Genomic DNA, 18,723 nt, shown 5'->3' with positions numbered 1-18,723 from the left:
GGATATTTCTTTTTTTTTCTTTTTTTTTTTTTGGCGCATCAACAGCTGAGGTCATTAGCGCCCGGAGCTTTTTCCAGTGCACTGCCGGCCTCCGGACAGTGTTCTCTCGTTACAGACAACACTGTCCATCACCGGACAGTGAGCTGTAAGAAGCTCCTAGGAAGAGAAAATCTAAGGGTCAGCAGCTGGATTCGAACCCGGGACCTCCGCGTGGGAGTCCAGTACGCTAACCGCATAGCTAATCCCTTCCCTAAGTGGATATTGAATGAGTGCTTCACTCTGGATACACCACTATCTATAGAAATATTAGTAACTTTGGATTTATTGAAAAATATCTGGGATATAGAACTGCGATTGATAAACTTCGAGTAGTGAGTCAGCAGAGATTGGCAAGTGTCAAATCTATTAGAATATGGTACAGCAATGGTGGATACCATGCTATTGAAGCTCTAGAATTATGTACACTGTGTAATTTAAATGCCAATGAAACACTGGAACACTTCTTAATCCATTGCCCTCTTTACTCTCCTATTAGGAATCACTACCTAGAACGGTATGTGACGGATAGTGAAAGTAATGGCCAAGCATTGGTTAGCTTGTTGACCGTTACCTCTGAGAAACAATTGGATGATCTTTACTACTACGTGACTGGCGCTCTAAAGCTCAGAGCATTTGCGATAAATGAGTAAATCATGGAGGGCGTGAAATTTGTTGGGTAGTTGTAGACGCCTAGGTTATCATTAAACATAATATATACGAGTGTCGTTTAAAAAGTCCGTGCAAAAATAAAAACTACTTAATTTTTTGGGATAAACCTTTTTTATTTTTCAACATAGTCTCTTTTTAGGCTTATACACTTCGTCCAACGCTGCTCTAGTTTGTTGATCCCTTCCGAATAATAGGATTTGTCCAAGTCTGAAAAATAGCCATTCGTTTCTGCAATCACCTCCTCGTTTGGAAAAATCTTTTTCCCGCCAGCCATTTCTTCATATTGGGGAACAATTAGTAGTCCGAGGGAGCCAAGTCTGGAGAATAGGGGGGATGTGAAACGAGTTGGAACCCTATTTCCATTAAATTTGCGACCACAACTGCTGAGGTGTGAGCTGGTGCGTTGTTGTGATGGAAAAGGACTTTTTTGTGGGCCAATCGTGGGCGTTTTTCTTGCAGCTCGGATTTCAAACGGTCCAATAACGATGAATAATATGCACCTGTAATAGTTTTATCCTTTTCCAGATAGTCGATGAGGATTATTCCTTGCGAATCCCAAAAGACAGTCGCCATAATCTTTCCGGCCGAAGGAACGGACTTCGCCTTTTTTGGCGCAGATTCCCCCTTGGTAACCCATTGTTTAGATTGTTCTTTGGTCTCAGGAGTGTAGTGATGTATCCATGTTTCATCCACAGTGACGAAACGACGCTTAAAGTCCTGCGGATTCTTCTGGAACAGCTGCAAACCGTCCTTGCAACACTTCACACGATTTCGTTTTTGGTCAGGCGTGAGCAATCGCGGCACCCATCTTGCGGATAGCTTTGTCATGTCCAAATGTTGATGCAAAATATTATGTACCCGTTCATTCGAGATGCCCACAGCACTAGCAATCTTACGCACCTTCACTCTTCTGTCATCCATCACCATATCATGGATTTTATCAATGATTTCTGGAGTAGTAACCTCAACAGGGCGTCCAGAACGTTCAGCGTCACTTGTGCCCATATGGCCACTCCGAAAATTTTGAAACCACTTATAAACTGTTCTAATCGAAGGTGCAGAGTCACCATAATGTTTATCAAGCTTTCTCTTAAGTCTCCTGAGGCGTTTTGCCTTTCATAAAGTAGTGTTTAATCAACACACGAAATTGTTTTTCGTCCATTTTTTGAAAATCACTCGACTTCCTCGATTCAAACGAATGCCAAACACAAAGAAATAGACCGATCTGGCTGAAACTTGGTGTGTGTTCTTCCAAGAGATGCTACTAACTAAACATAACCTCGATACGCGCCAGTAGTGCTATCTCTCTGACTTTGCACGGACTTTTCAAACGATCCTCGTATGAACTAAAATTAAATTTAAGAATATCAATATACATATTATACGGATATTACTAAATTGGTATACTAAGTATAATTTCTAGTTAAATCTGAAAAGTTCATTTTATTTTTTTTTATAGTTTGTTCCATAGTAGTTTGAGTCTATACAGAACCCCTGTAATGTTTTTGTATAAAAAAAAAAAAAAAAACAAAAAAAAAACAGTACTTTTCTATCTATCTATCTAGTAATAATAAAAATTAAATCTACCTAATATCTCCACTTCATTATTGTCCTGGTCCATTGAACTAGCTTCGTCAAGCATATGCATTTCTGATTCTTGCACTTCTTCATGATGATAAATTAAATCCTAAAAAAAAAAGTTTAAATATAGCATAAATAAGGAATTTTCTTCGGGTGTCATGAGAAATCAAATTTAATTAATTTATGTTTTTATTATTCCAGCAAATAGAGAAATTTAAGCAAATTGTTGGATTTCAAAGTTGAATCGTCAGCTTTCATCTGAGACCTTCTTCAAATACTTTGGTGACAACGCGAAAGAAAGCTGTTTGTAATTAGGAGTAAAAATTTTGTATACAAACATTTATGATTTAATCATAATTCATAAATATTAGATTAATTTAAGTTTTTTAGTTTCATAAGAATGGGGAGAATTTTTCTTTTTTAATTTTAAGGTAATAAAATAACTTAATTATAATAAATTACTTGGGTATCTCGTTCATAGGGATCCAATTCATATCTTGATTCCTCTTCTCCTTCTTCCTCGAAATCTTGCCCATCTAATGCCTTTATAAAAAAAAAAACAAGAAAGTAACAAGATGTGAATGGCCAAACTGTAAGTAATTTAAATTATAAAGTAAATATTAACTTTGGGGGATTCATCAACATCACTAGAAGCTAATGCTTCATCTTCTTGATCTCTCTGCGAACTTGTTGGAACTTGATATTCAACTTCAAGGCCATCTGATCTAAGTAGCATTTCTCCACTTCCAGATTCTCCAACTGTAGCCATCCTGCTGCGTTTCATCTGCAAACCAAGTTTTTAAAATTAAAAAAGGAAAAAAATTATTAAAAAGCTAATCAGAAGGTGAGAAAAATTAACAATACAAAATAAAAAAAAATTGGAGAGGAATAAACTTACTGGTGGCATATGCTTTTTATGATCAGCATGATGATGCGGCCGTTTTGCCGGACTCTGGTGAGCTACGCTGGTCGTCACACTAGTAGTTGAACTTGCAGCTTGCTGACTTGTTGCCGTACTACCATCACTACTTCCAGCTATGGCTAACCCACTTACACCAGCACCACCGCTGGCACAACTGGTCGACTCACTAGCGGCCACACCATCTGTCCCATTGTCCACACGATAATAGTCTGACTGAGGTGGTCCTGATCCATGATTACTTGCACTCACGGAATGTTCGCTTACTTGTTCTTGGTTAGAAGCGGAAACTACACCATTATTTTCCATGCCCACTTCACCAGTCTAGAATAAAATAAAAATAAGTTATTAATATTATTAAAGTCAAATATAATGAAATTAGAGAAAATCTTTTCTCACTTGCTCTAAAATAGTAACGAATTGCAATTCTTTTATCGAAATCAAGAAACTTCTTTCTCAATTAGTCAACGAATATCACGGAATATTTCAATAGATTAATTCTTCTTGACTAAAGGAACCGTCACCAGACGGTCAAACTTGAAGAATATCATGTACAGCCCAGTTAAATTTCGCCTTTCAAGGCACTTCAGAAATTAAGGTACAATTAAACTTGAAATTCTAGCATTTCATTTTATTTAAGGCGCAACTACATCTAAGGACCCTTGGCGCTCCGAACTTTTTCCAGTGCACTTCCACATTATAGACAAACTGTCCATCACCTGACAGTCAGCTGTTCGTAGGAAGAGAAAAACTAAGAGCCGGCAGTGGATTCGAATTCGAAAAACTTCGCATTAGGAAATGCTTGTATCATAATTATTCTGACGTAACTGTGATTATCTTTCTCATTCTTGCCAAAGACGAAATCATCCAAACTCTGTATTTTCAATTAGGAATTAGTGAACTAAACATTTAGCTAAATTCTACCTTAGGATTATCAACCAGAAAAATGAGAATTCCATATTTATTATTAATTTATACTTTCCATATTTATTATTAATTTTTATATTAGAAAAATATGCGCCATGATGACCGAGAAGTAGGAGACGGGCCTGCAAAGCTTAATATGTAGGGTGATACTAGATTTAATTGCCGGTCTTGCCCTTGGATTTTATTTAATGTTTAATTATTAAAAGAAATTTATATAAAGTGTTTTGCTATCCACCTTCGTCTAAGACACCTGATCGGTAGTTGGGCTTAAAGCCAGCCTTATAAAATAGCCATTACTTTAATTTTATTTGATACTATTTTAACCATATTAATACTCAAGAATACATTTTATAGCCATGAGTTTGGACGTTTACAAAAACTTTACTTTTATATTAAAAATGTGAATTTATTATTATTATTATTATTCAGCAAATCGATTTCTGTGCTCTGTAAAAAATATTTTTCTATGTTACACATAAAACTGTTAAAATGTTACACAGAGTTCTCAGTTGGTGTTCCGAATTTTAATAAAGCTGCTATAATATCAGAACTGAGACAGTAATTTTAATACGTTTTTACGATTAAACAGTTGCAAGTAAACTCTACATGTATTCACGCTTAAAAATATTTTAACTTATGTATAATTATATTTTATACAAATAGTATTGGATTGAAACTGGTAGCAATTACCATAGCAATTTAGATGAAAATTATTTGAAGGCTTGATATAGCGAAATTCTAAACGCCATGAAACTATATGATAGAATTCCGCAAAAATCGGGATTTGATAGATTGATTTGTATTACTATTGTACATAAATAAAAATAAACTTCCTTCGATGTTCACTTTTTGAATTATTTTATTTATATCATAATTCCACACGCGCACACACATTTCATATGAACACATAAAATGTGTTGAGAGCTGAAAAGAATTTAAGAGTAAGTTTTTTCATTTGTAATAATAAATAAGAAAAGAAAATCACTATTCTTAAAGCAGTAAGAAAAAGTAAACCGTGATTAATCCCATCATTAGTTTTAAATCCAGAATCCAGAAAGAAAAAGTTATCTCAATCAAATGCAAACTTAATCTGATCTGAACATACATCCTTATTCAAATGTTCTGTATCTGTTCAATCGAAAATAATTAAACAAGTTTGTCACGAAAAATAAAATAATACGTGCAGTACTTGTTTTTATTTAAAATAGTTATTCATGAAAGTTAAACAGAGTTTCATAAAATTCCAAGGAGAAAATCAGCTCCAAATTAAGTACATTTTAAATACTACTGTTATTTACACCAAAAAGTTTAGGATTAAAATAATCTTTTCTAAAGAAAAATAAAATAAAATAATAAGCAAAAAACAGTGTGCAGTTATAATTTCAAAAGAAGTGAAGGTTTATTTTAAAAATAGAAATTTAATCTTTGAATCAAGGATGCAAAACCGAAGTTCTAAAACACAGAATCCAAATAATTAAAAGTTTGAATTTCAGGAATTTTCTTATGTTCATTAAGAAAACAAAAAACGAAAGAAAAAACTGTTGTCCCCACTATTAGTTTTACATACTTGAGCGTGAAGATGGCCCTGAGATAGTGGTGCAGGTTGTGGAAGTACAAGAGCAATAGAGACTGCTGGCTGTATACAGTGCGCAGTTCCTAAATGTCTATCTTCAGCTCCATCTGTTTCCGCATCCAAGTGCTATAATATAAGGAGAAATTCTTTTTTTTTTGGAAATATCTGTATAACGTTTTGAGCGAACAAAAGATTTTTAAGAAAAGTCCTATAGGATTCTGTGATATTCAACATAAAAATAAAAATGGTGAGGTATTTTCTCTTAAAATGAGAATACGTTAGTAAAATATCCCAAGGGAGATTAGTTAAATGATTAAGTAGCTCCCATGGATTAGTCCATACTAACCTGTCCAAGTACGACATTCGGATGTAGTATGTTATGAACGGCAGAACTTACAGACGGTATGTAATCCATATGTGAAGAAGTGGGTGATGAGGAGAGGCCTTCACAGGTACTGCTAGTATGTACGACCTGTTGCTGTCTGCCAGCTAACGGCCTATTCATTTATTATTTAAATCAAATTTCGAAACAAAAAAAAGGAAAACAAAATTGGACAAGTGAGATTTGAACTCACGGTTGGCTACAAGTTGGAGCTGAAGCCGCTGTTTGACTGGTTGGCTGAACAACAACAGTCCTCGTTACTTGAGACATTGGCTTTATACTTGCGAAAGGAGTTTCTCTCCATGGAGTCACCGTAACTGCATGCTGGGTCTGTAATAAGTTATTGGATCCTTCTTAGATTAAAAAGAAATAAATCATTTTCAAACTTGTAGCTCATAATCTTATATTTAACCTGAGAAAAAAGATTCAATAAACCTATTTTTCTTGAATGGATGTAGTAGGAAAATGATGTATTAATTTTTGTTTTTATTCTGAAAACTTATTATAAAGGTGGTTTACAAGACCAGTGCCCGCTCGTCTCTGCTTTCTTTCTAATTTAACTGATTTAATTATTGCAGAATGAAGTGAAATTTAGGATTCTATTATTCTTGTCTGAATTAAATTACCTAAACGCAGAACACTTAAATAAGATGAAGTATGCAGATGATATAGACTTAATCAGAAAAGTTTAAGCATCATTAGTGAGCGATTAAAGAAACAAGAAGCTGAGTTTTAAGGCTAAAAATAAATCCCACTATATAAAAAAAAAGAAAAAAAGTTATACATTTCTTTCTGATATCGATTCTTCGGAGAGCAATCAATTTTCTGACACCAACTCGCAACTCGATACAACGACGACCTCAGGCACTATTTTTCAGTATTTAAAAAAAAAATAAAATAAAGAAAAAAGCCAATGTATTGACAGTGAACTATGTTTAAGGTTATACTATCACACCAACCTCCTGGTTAATGTATGAGTTAACTAAACTAATTGTACAACAAATCAAATAAATAAATAAATAATTACTGTCCCAAAAGATGAAAGTACGTATAAAAATATTTCTCACAAAAGACATAAATTTTAAAATGTGAATGACTCAGCAGACAAAGTCCAATCTTTCCTTTATGAGAAATGGAGACTTTTTAGAAAATAGATGCTAATGAGTAATGATTAAAGTTTCCAAAAGAGAAGAAGATTTCATTTATACGCTTCTTCTATTATAAATTAAGAAGCACGACTTAGAAATGTGATTCTGATTGGATTTATCCAATGATAAATTTTAAGTATTCCTACCTAAGGTATATAGATATAGTATTATTACTACTACTATTAAAATTACTTAGAAATATGTTTTCTTCATAACGCCATTGGAAGCAAAACAATGCTGAGGTAACCATTTAAATCGGATGCCACTTAGGAAAAAGAATATTCATTCACTTTCAACAACTTTAGGGATCATGGATCATGATCCAACGATTTATTGTAACAGCGAAGTAAAAAGACTTGAAGTATTATAATCATTAAATCTGATTCTAATTCATGTTGGCTTTTTTTTAATATTTTTTGCGTTTCTTGTATGAATTTTTTTAACAATATTATTGCAAAAATCAATAACTGAATCTTCAAGGTAACATTAGAAATTTTGTCGAAGCTATTATTATTATTTATTTTACAATAAAATTAAATATACTTAAGGGGGACGAAATTGGGCACTTTACTATAATATGTATTTATGGAAGTATAGTATAGTATAATACAGAGAAGTATAATCTCGTAAAATCGTTGGATGGAGAAAAACAAGCATGCTGTCTCCTAAAATTTGTGCCTACTCTTCGTTTAAAACTTATTGCAATCACAAATAAAATTTATTAAATAAGCTAAATGTTTAAATATTGTTTTAGATGTTAAACAAAGTATTATTAAATTACCTGCGCCAATTTATTAGTTGATGTAGAAGGACCAGCCATAGGTTTTATGTTAGCCGTAGGAGGATCACTACTTCTTTCCGTCGTACTACTCCGTTCACCACTACTAGTAGTTGGTTTCGAAGCCTAGCCCCATGTCATACGTTAAGTGAGTATTAGATAAAATTTAAGGCTGGGTATACGTAATTATTTATTTTAATAATTGTTATCTGACAAATATCAGAAAGGAATAAAACATGCTTAATAATTATATACACATAACGAAAATATATATATGAATATTATAAGTAAAGAACCCCTTCTCATTCGCAAACAAACAATAAGTGGAATTATGTTTAGTTGCATAATATAAAGTATATTATTTAGCTTCACAGAAAGAGAAAAAAAAGCATTATATATTATCATAGTTGTGACCAGCATATAAAAGGAATAATAGTTAACTTGTCTTGTACCTGATGTTTTTCTAACTGCCTTTGCACTGCTGACAACCTCTGTGTTGTAGCTTCTAATTCCCTCAGTAATCTTTCCTTCTCCAGTTGATCCCCTTCTTTTTCTTTTTCCAATTTTGAAATCCTTGATTCTAAACTTTTGTTCTCAGTCAATGAACTGCTTCCTTCACCTATTTTGAATGTAATATTATTTTATCCAATACAATTTTTGCTATACATGGTATTAATAAGAGAAAAAAAAAATCAATGTATAAAAGGCGAATTAAAAACAAAGAATACGTTAAAAACGTACTTCTAAATACTTCAAGGCTTGGCGATAGCACTATTGCCTTTCTATCTTCACCCAAACAAACAAAGTCTAATAAAGCCAATATTTCATAATCTACTTACATTAGAGACCGTTCCACATCACCAAGGATCTCCTGAAGGTCTAATACGAAATACATCAGCGGGAGGTACATACATGAATACAAAAAATGAAGCCAGGGACCAGACATACTTTATTATCAGATAATTTGTCACTTAAACCAAATTCTAACCGACCTTGGAAGAATGAACGCACATTTGCACAGATTTAGAATGAAAGAATGACGATAACGGTTACTATGTTTACATCGTGAAAATCTCCCCATTCTAGAAAGGGGGCTCAGGATGAAAGGCACCAATAATACCCGAAATAAAGAGGGACAAATAAACTTTCTCAGGAAATGGTGAAAAAAGCATCGTAAAAAGGCTTGCGATTCACTAACCACCACAAATAAGTATTTTTTTATTTTAGCAATCTTCACTTTTTATTATAACATTTATAAAATTAATTACCTAATTTATATAATTAATTAAAAAGGAAGGATATAGTATCTATTATCATCACATATTTGTACCGAATAATTCGTATAATGTTACAACAGGAGAATAACAAAAATATAAACGCTCTAAAAAAAAAAAAAAAAAAAAAAATTGAGTTAGATTAATAACTATCTAATAGGGGCCATTGAAATCGAGAAGGTTCTTTTAGTATTTTAAAAAGTCTAAAAGATTTTTTTCATTCCTGGATTTTTAAAAGATAGAAATGTTAAAGGCGAATTTTAAAATTGGAGCTTTTCTAATGTTAAAGCAAAACGTAAGGTGTCAACCATTAAGATATCATATGAGACTTGCAAATTGATCAGCAAAAGCAATTAATTTATTGATAACAAGTTAACCAAATGTATTCAATGTTGGCGCCAAGACAGAGATGATCAGAGTTCCATTATCAAGATACAACCATATATTAAAAAGAATTTTATCAGTTTACAATTTGATTGAAAATCTTAAAATATTATAAAACTTTAACTAACTAATTAGTACTTAGTTGATACAAACCTTTCGATCTAGATCCTCTAAAATCGCCAAATTCTTTAAGTGCTTTATTCTCATCTGTTAATTGCTGGATTCTATTTCTCGCATTTCTCAATAATGTTTTAGCACGATCTTCCCGTTCTAATGTTCCTGCCTTCAAACTGTCGTTTTCCCTTTGTAATGCTTCATTTTCTCTTTGTACAGTTATTACCTGAAACAATCAGTTAAAAAAAAAAAATTATGTACAAAAAAATCATAAGATAAACATAAATCCCACTTCTTTTCTGATAATTTATGTACAACATTCACTAACATAAACTAAACAGACAATTGAAAGAATACTTTACACTTTCCGTAACTTAATTAGTTTCAGTGTTATCTTAATCTAAATTTTCAATGTTCAAAAGCAGTTAAAAAACGAACTATTTAAAAAGTTTACGAAATAAACCTGTTCTGTAAGATTTTTCAATTTTTCTTCTGCCATAGAGTTGGTGGATGAACCAGTGCCATCCTTTAATTTTCTTTCATCTGTTAATGTTTTGGTCAATTCTTGAAATTGTGCTTTGTATTTTTTGGCTATCTGACGTATCTGATAAAGATAAAAATAAATACTATTAATTTTATCGTTTAATTTTCATTGTACTAGGATGAACTAGTTGGTGAGGGGAAAAAGAATCACATTTGTAGTCTCCTTACAGTTCGCTTTATTAAAAACTCGCACTTCTTTTCATATTCTTTAAGACCATTAGTCAATGATTTCTAAAATATTTTTTTATCTATAGATGCATAGATTACAATTTTCTTAAAAGGACTTAATGCTACTCAATTTTTCTTTACATCAATAAAAAAGTAGAAAATTATTTGACTTATTTAGTCGAGCAGCAGAAGGTATTGAGATTTGCGGACGCTAATATGGTATTAGTTTCTATTGCTGGTCTGGACATGAATATTATTTATAAGAGAAATTTATAATAAAGAACGTTAGCTAACATTCATAACCCTCCTTGTATAATATACGATCTGTAGCTGGACGTAAAGCCCACCTGAAAAATATTCCAAAACATAAAATGTTTCAAGTTGGGATTATTACAGGAAACCGGTCAGTACTAATAATCTAAAGCTTGCTATCAAACTAACTTATCAAATTTGGTAAGGCAAATCATCTGTTCTGGTTTAAAAAATGTTGTTTTGTACTCCACCAATTGGAAGTTAAATGGAGATTTTTTTTTGGTTTTGAAAGATTGGTCGTTTCGATTATCACCTTCAGGCTGAAAACATGAATATATTTCAACTAATTAAAAGCTAATTTTTGAATATCTTAACTCATAATTTATTCGAAAATTACTTTCTAGTCAGTTGAAATGCATTCTTGAATCCTTATTCCCTTGATTTGTGAAAGGAAAGAGAGAAAAATACAAGATATTCTCATTTTTTTAATCTCGCATGTTTCTCTTGCTTTCGTAAGAATCAACTTCTCTTCTTCCGTTGTAGAGATGAATTTACTTTTGAAGGAAATCAACCTACCCTCTGGGTTGTAGAGGATCGAAAAGTCAAAAAAGTGTAACATGATTTTTTTTTATGAAATTCATTGATTAGAAAACTAAAAATGTAGATAATTTTTAAATATAATAAAATTTTTGATAAGTTATGAAGGCAGAAAATTTACATCACTAACCTGCACTTCCTTATTTCGTAAATCGTTTAAATTAATATCTTTAGTTGCCAATTCTAATTCCATATTCGATAATTTATTGGTGGCTTCTTTTAAATTATCTTTAGTTTCATTTAATTCTTGCCTTAAGGTTGCAAGATTCTTTTCTACAACAGACAATGATGAAGTCGCTTCTTCTTTTGCACTGCGAAGTTGGGCTAACTGTACAAAAACATTAACTTATTCTTAACAAAAGAGAGGAGGTTATTATAACTTTTCAGTATATAACAAGTAGTAAAGACAAATTATTTCCTTATTAAAAACTGAGCTAGCCTTACGGTTACAAAATTACCTGTTCTTCTGATTTATTTTTCACTACTTGACTTTGTTCCTTCTCCCGGGTAAGCTGACTAGAAAGATTCTCTTTTTCTTTTGTTAAACGTTTAACTTCCTCTTGATTTCCAGCTTGGTAAGGCCATCTAAGCAATTTTTTTTTTTTTTTAATAAACGTTACCAATCTAAATTAATATTCAAGTTGCAGACGTTTTATTATCTAAATAAAAATCTCATATGTATGGACTCTACACTAGACCATTTAACGTCACAACCATCAGGGCTCACTGATCTATTGAGAAGGACTGGATTACCAATAAAAGTGGTATAATTTTCACTTACTCAGGGGCTGCCTAGTCTTTAATTATTATTCAAAAGGGGTAGGGTTCTTCAACGGTAGAGAGAGGAATTCAAAATCGAACCTCCAGATTTGTATTCACACCTGAATTGCTTTTAGATTTTTTCACTCCCAAGGAATCTCTAAAGCTCGCTGTTCAGTGATGGGAGAATTATCCTTAGCAAGAGAACACGTCAGAAGCTAGCATTGTTTGTGTTGGCGTTGGGCGTCTTTACTTAAGATGTTGATTTCTTAACTTTAATATTTAAGTATTCCCAATTTAATTTAAGGAAATATTGAAGTATTTTTATCCTTTTCACTAAATAATTGTTCCAAAATCTAACTCTTACTATCACAGAAGTCATAACTGAATTTTTGAATGCCACAACTCAAGTAACTTTTTTTGAGAAAGCTACCTTTTTACTTTTTCATCCCCTCAAAAATGAAAATAATTTGATCTCGCAAATTTTCATTTAGAGTATTCACCAAAAATATTCAAGTTTACGTCACCTGAGTTTGTTTTTTTAATTGGTCTGAAGAAGAAGAAGAAGAAGAAATATTTATTATAATAAATATATACAATACATAAAATAAATAAAGAAGTATAAATGTATAAAAAAACATTTCGACTTTCTTAGCTAAGTAAATAAGAGAAAAGTTAGGTGAGGAGGATTGGAATGCAGGGAAAAAGGAGGAAAAACCTGCAGCTAAAATTGGTCTGAACTTAAGTCCAAACTCCGAAGTCTCTCTCCCTACGAGCACGCATTAGTATATGCAAAAATATCTCAAAGACGAACTTGACAAAGAGAAAACATATGATCATAAGCCGTTATATCACGGAAATATCACTTCAATGAGTAGATTATTTCTTCAGCATTATGTATTTTTTCGTCAAATTACGTCTGATTTTTACCTCAGGTGAGATACACTAAAGAACCTCACAAAAGAAGTTAATTTTTTTCATTAATTTTTCAAAGGTTAAACTTGAAAATCTTTGAATATTACTAACAATAAATACCATGAAACGCTTTCTTATTCATATTTGTGTTCCCCAAATATTGTATTTCTCGAAACATATATAAAAAAAAAAATTGTTGCACCTCTAAACAATACCCTGGGTAAAACAACTTTCATTAAGAGCTTACCTATGACTTTCTTCTTTCAAAGCTTTGTTTTCGGCAGATAACCTTTCTATTGTTGATTCTAATTCCGTAATTTTACTTTTTGAAGGTTGTACAACTTCTGATTCAATGTTAAAAAGTTGTTGTTCAATTGTGAAGAGTTTATTTTCTAAACATTCTTTTTCACGTTTTAAGATATCATTATTCTTAGATAATTGGTTTACTGCTTCAGTCTGGAAGATAAAAAAACGAAAATTATTACAAAATTTAATGATCATGAAAAGTAATAAAAATCATCATTTACGCTACTAGTTACATATTACAACAATCAACCTTATTGCTGATCTCAGTTCGCAATTCTAGGGCAGTCTCTCCTTCTTGTACTTTCTTCTCCATTTCATTTATATCAGATTTCAACATCCTAACCTTAAAATAAAAAACAAACATCCTAACCTTAAAATAAAAAACAATCAAGTTAAAGAAAAACACAACAATTTTCTTTTGTATTTTTCAGTATTCAAATGACAAATAAATGTTCAAATTAAAGTATTTAAAGTGCTTTCTATTGAGATTTAGCTACTTCTTTTTTTCAAAATACGTATCTTAAACGCACTTTCTATAGGGATTTTTTTGGGAAAGCACTTTTTCAAGTTAAAATTTATATAAAAGTTTCATAACTTCAATTTTGATAACACGTTAACATATCTCTAGGGAACTGTTAGAGTAAAAGGGGAACTTAATAAATTAGCTGTACAATATAATATCAACTTTCCTTAATTTTTTGTGGCTTTTAAAATGACTAAAATTTACATACTTCAGATTCTAATTGTATTTTTGCATTTCGCAGATTCCCAATTTCATCATCAGCAACATTTTTTTCTTTCTTCATTATCCTTAATACTTCCAACAATTTTTCTGTTCCTTTCTGAGAATCTTCGGTATCATTGGTCGAAGGATTAGCACCCTTAATGTATAAAAACAATTATTGTACTATACAAATAAAAAACAAAAATAATTTATTATAAAAATCAATCCAATTAAAAACTACTTGAAGAGAGACATTTTTCGAAAGGGCAGAAATATCTAGAAAAAAAATCATGACTGTGCTCTACGTTTCGATGCCCTTCATCAGCAGTTTCTTCAAGATTGGAGAGTTGACAACCGTATCTACTTAAGTTATTACATTAACCACTAATCTATCCAATATAGCTAGGAGGACCTATGGTAACCAACACGTAGGAACAATTAAAATTTATTACAAAAGACTGTCGAATAAACCTTCTCATCATAATTAAAGATATTTTTCAAAGAGCTCTGCAAATTTGGGTAGTACAAATGAGGAAAAAAAAAATCGGGTGACGATGTGGCTTTATAGTGATTTGAAGCGAATAAATTAGTAGGTACTTAATTTTTGAAGGAAATTTAAAGAGAACTAAAGAGCATATTAAGCGCAGGTCCCCTGCCGTCCAGGCATCTCAATAATTTTGTAATTATTATTATATTGAGGGCGTATCCATCTCACTAACCATAATTATTATTACAATAAACTTACTTCTGCAGCTTTAGCTCCTAGTTCCTGAAACTGAGTGTGTAATAAGTCATTAACTTTGCTCAAATCTGTGATTTTCTCCTGTAACTGAGAGTTTTCTAGTTTGGCCGTTTCTAGTTCAGATTTCACTGACAAAAGATTAGAACGTATCTCTTCAATATCCTGTAAAAAAACAAAATAAAAAACAACAGTAAACAAAAAATTCTTAATTTCGATGATATGCTGTGAAAGGATTAACACATACCTGAATGAGTTTTTGATTTTCGAAAGTTAATTGTTCGGCCCTGTCTTCAGCTGTTCTTGTACCAACTGCAGCTTCCTTAGCTTCGGATTCAGCCTTAACGGCACGTTCTTTGGCATCATTCAGTACGGAACCTAAACTTTCCATTCTATTCTTCAAATTTGATAATTGTACATCTCTAGCTGCTCGTTCTTCTACTTCATTCGCACTTATTGTTTTCAATTTTGCTTCCAATATACGGATACTATTTCGTAATTCATTTTCAATACCTTGCAGTTCGGATACTCTAAAATTACGTATGCTTTTCATTATATGGACAAAAAAAAAGGATTATAAAGTATTATAAACGGAATGATTAAAACGCTATAACCATTGGATTTTGAGCAGATTATGTAACTATTACACAATTATGTGTAATTGAAAGAGAATGAAGCTTCGTTACTTCAATTAAATATATATTTAAATATAATGTGTTATTCAACAACAGGTTTAACTATTCACAAACTACAATTTAGGCATTTTTACTTATTTTGTATTACTCTCAAGAATGAATAAAAAAAAAGTTATTCTTTTTCTCTCAAAGATAAGCAAAAAGCTAAACGCCAATTATTAGAGAGCAAACACTTGCTCTACTCTACATGTAGTATGGCGTTTTCAAGATCACTTTTTTCCTTAATTAACCTTTTAAGTTTGAACTTCAATCAACTATGCAATGAATTAAATAAAATTAATTACTCACTTTTTCTCAGAGCTTTTTTTGTATGATTCAAATTTCTGCTTCATTTCAACAAGTTGCTTCTCTGTACGTTGCAAAGTTTCGGAAACTTCTGTTGTATAAGTTTTATTAACAGTAATTTGTTCTTCCAGATGTTTGATTGCGTTATCTTTTTCTTTACTTAACATTTCAAGTTCTCTGATTTTATTTTCTACAACAGAAATTAAAAAAAAAAAAAAATGTTTGAAGGATGAAGACACTAAGAATCAACATTAAGGTCACATCAGAGAACCTGTTGTGCAGCTCACAGTATTGTCAGAAAAAACTGTTCGGAGATCGGTAGTGCACAGATTAAAGTTCAAGGCGCAAATTACCTCAATTCAATTTAAAACATAGTTATTTTATGCGAAATACTAACCTCTTTCGAGTACTGGTTGAGACTGATTTATGGAAACTTTTAATTGTTGGGTCAAAGTTTCTATACTTTGATCACGTTCTTTTAATTCAATTCTACATTTAAGAAGTTGGTCATTAGTTTTTTGTCTTAAGTCTTGCTCTTCTTTCAATCGTTGTTTAGCTGTAGTAGTCTGCTTCTCTAGCAATTCTATTTGGCTGTTCATTTTTTCCTGTTCTTCCTGCAGTGAAATAAAAATTTTTTAAAGAAATATTTTGGAACAATACATAAATTCACTTGTAAGTGCAATAGATTACCTGTAATTTTCGTTTAAGACCTGAACATTCGTTATTTACTTGTTTTAATTGTGACTCAAGCTTTAATTTTGCTTGTGTTTCGGTGCATTCAAATTTGATTTTCAGAGCGTCTAAATTAGCCATTAATAATTCTTGACCATGTTTTTCTTTTTTCTGAAATTCTAGATCCTTTAGTAATCTATTTTCTCTCTGTTTTAAGAAGGCATTCTCTTCTTTTAGATTTGCAAGAACAACTTCGGTTATAGATAATTTATTTAACAAATCCATCACTTCATGTCTTGCCTTTTGTAGACTTCCTTCTAAATTGCTTATGACAGTTGAATAATTAGAACACCTCTCTTCCAAAGATATTCGTTCCAAATCTAAAGCTTTTAATCTACTTTTTAATCGATCACATGTGGCTTGATTGTATTCAGCTCTGGAGGCTAATTCTGCCCGTTCTTTAACCGCATTACCAAGATCTGTACGCAATTTTGCTATGGTTTCTACCAATAATTTTTCATTAGCTGATCTTTCTTGTCTGTATATTTCAAATTCTTTGTGTAATTCTTCAGTCAAACGACGAGATTGAGCAGCTTCTGATGAATCATTTGATTTTCTTATCTGAAAATTAAACACACTATAAATGTAGATCTATTGTGTCGAATCTATTGTCTGGGTCAAGTTTTTATAATCACTGTTATAAAATTTGCAAATTTACTCAAATTACATAATTCTTATAAAATTTAAATCAAATACATTAGCTTTTTCAAAACTACGAGATGAAGTATTAGTGTACCTCTTGTCACTTAATTAACCCTTATACTTAAATATTTAAACCTGTAAGTTTTTTTCAAAGAGATGTAATGTTAATAACCACTGTACGTTTCAATACGAGTCATTTTTGAGAAGTCAAAATACTAAAAAAACCTGTTCAGTTAAGCGTCTCTTCGAGTCAGTCGATTTTCTTTAAATTTAGAAATCTTGGCTCACATTTTATTTCTATTAACAGAAAATATGTTTTTAATAGAAGTTTTAGATGTACACACATGCTGCTAACTATACAAATAAATCTATTCGGTAAAGTGACCAATATTCTTTAATGATAGAATGTTTGTTAAAGTTTAATTATAACAAAAATTTTAAGATGGTAAATCCGTGCATCACAGTATTTCGAAGAATGAACGATCAATCTCTTCCCCCTTAAAAAAGTGCCCTACCTACACGAAGTTTTTCAGAAACTATATTAACAAGAACAGTTTGTGTGCTATAAGAATACCAGGTTTAAAATAAATACAACTTATAAGTACACTTAAAAAACTAAAAACTCAATTTTGAGAAGTGGTATCCGGTTGATTAATTACCTTCAAATACCAAATTTTTGTTTTAAATGTAATCCTACTTAATGTTTAATGTGGGTTAAGTCTAAAATGGCATTTTACCGGAATGCCCCCCCTAAAGTGACCTTAACCGAAGTATTACAGAAAAATGTTTCGAATAAAAGTTATAGAACTATTTGTGAGCTATAATTATACCAAGTTTAAAGAAAATCGAATAAGCGGTTTTTTTTTTAAAAAAAAAAGGTCAAAAAGTGAAAATTCTATTCAGTAAAGTGGTACTTCCGGTGGAGCTATTTTGACCAAAAATTGATTGTAGCTTCCCCTAGTGGTAACTGAATGAAATATCAAATTTGAAGTTTCTACGATTTTCCGTTCCCGAGATATAGTGGATAAACTCACTACAGAGTAGTAAAGTCAGTTCAAACCTATGCCATTGAAGACCGAAGGGTTAGAGGGTTAGACAGAACAAAATACTAGGAAAAAGAAGAGATTTCTAAGAATTTACTTGATCTCTAAAGCCAGCCTTAGCCGACTTTTTTAAATTATAATTCTCTCTCTTTTCTCTTAACAAGCCGAATGCGACCGGTTATTCTCGGAAATTTTCGTCTCAGTTGACCATGAATCTTTCCAATTTAATATTTTACATCTTATATGCACACTCACACGACTTCCTTTTACTTTTATTTCTAACAAGCCGAATGCGATCGGTTATTGTCGGCTACTTCCGGCTCAATTACCTGTATTTATTAACTTTATTTCCAATTTAATATTTAACATCTAAAATGCTGCACACTCAAGACGTTTTGTTTTTTACTAATACGTGTATAATTGGGTTTTCTTTTAAACTAGGAATTTTTCTGAATAGTAGCCACCTTAAATTACTTAATACATTCTACTTTATTTAATTCTAACAAATATTTTAAGGTTAGATAAGCATCATTAC

General features: G+C 31.6%; 1 protein-coding gene across 8 annotated transcripts in view; it reads right to left on the bottom strand.

Moving 5' to 3' along the window:
• Nucleotides 1–18,723, bottom strand: part of LOC141458789 (nucleoprotein TPR-like) — a 31,859-nt gene that overhangs the window by 6,490 nt on the left and 6,646 nt on the right. The window contains exons 15-35 of one of the 8 annotated variants that reach the window (XM_074137234.1): nt 16,462–17,064; nt 16,169–16,385; nt 15,775–15,961; nt 15,039–15,321; nt 14,798–14,956; nt 14,060–14,209; nt 13,579–13,671; nt 13,270–13,478; nt 11,807–11,933; nt 11,479–11,676; nt 10,252–10,392; nt 9,828–10,014; nt 8,469–8,635; nt 8,020–8,142; nt 6,284–6,420; nt 6,055–6,205; nt 5,703–5,834; nt 3,188–3,532; nt 2,915–3,073; nt 2,752–2,832; nt 2,296–2,395 (exon numbers count right to left, since the gene is read on the bottom strand). In XM_074137234.1, coding sequence (XP_073993335.1) covers nt 2,296–2,395; nt 2,752–2,832; nt 2,915–3,073; nt 3,188–3,532; nt 5,703–5,834; nt 6,055–6,205; nt 6,284–6,420; nt 8,020–8,142; nt 8,469–8,635; nt 9,828–10,014; nt 10,252–10,392; nt 11,479–11,676; nt 11,807–11,933; nt 13,270–13,478; nt 13,579–13,671; nt 14,060–14,209; nt 14,798–14,956; nt 15,039–15,321; nt 15,775–15,961; nt 16,169–16,385; nt 16,462–17,064 — 3,949 coding nt within the window. The remainder of the gene's footprint in view (nt 1–2,295; nt 2,396–2,751; nt 2,833–2,914; nt 3,074–3,187; nt 3,533–5,702; nt 5,835–6,054; nt 6,206–6,283; nt 6,421–8,019; nt 8,143–8,468; nt 8,636–9,827; nt 10,015–10,251; nt 10,393–11,478; nt 11,677–11,806; nt 11,934–13,269; nt 13,479–13,578; nt 13,672–14,059; nt 14,210–14,797; nt 14,957–15,038; nt 15,322–15,774; nt 15,962–16,168; nt 16,386–16,461; nt 17,065–18,723) is intronic. The other 7 variants (XM_074137235.1, XM_074137236.1, XM_074137237.1 and 4 more) reach the window with 7 other exon arrangements.

The sequence above is a fragment of the Rhodnius prolixus genome, unplaced genomic scaffold (assembly GCF_049639745.1).
Source record: "Rhodnius prolixus isolate KJV_2025 unplaced genomic scaffold, Rpr scaffold_5, whole genome shotgun sequence".
NCBI lineage: Eukaryota > Metazoa > Arthropoda > Insecta > Hemiptera > Reduviidae > Rhodnius > Rhodnius prolixus.
Note: the sequence above shows the minus strand (reverse complement) of the source record. Positions and strands in the feature narration are given on the sequence as shown.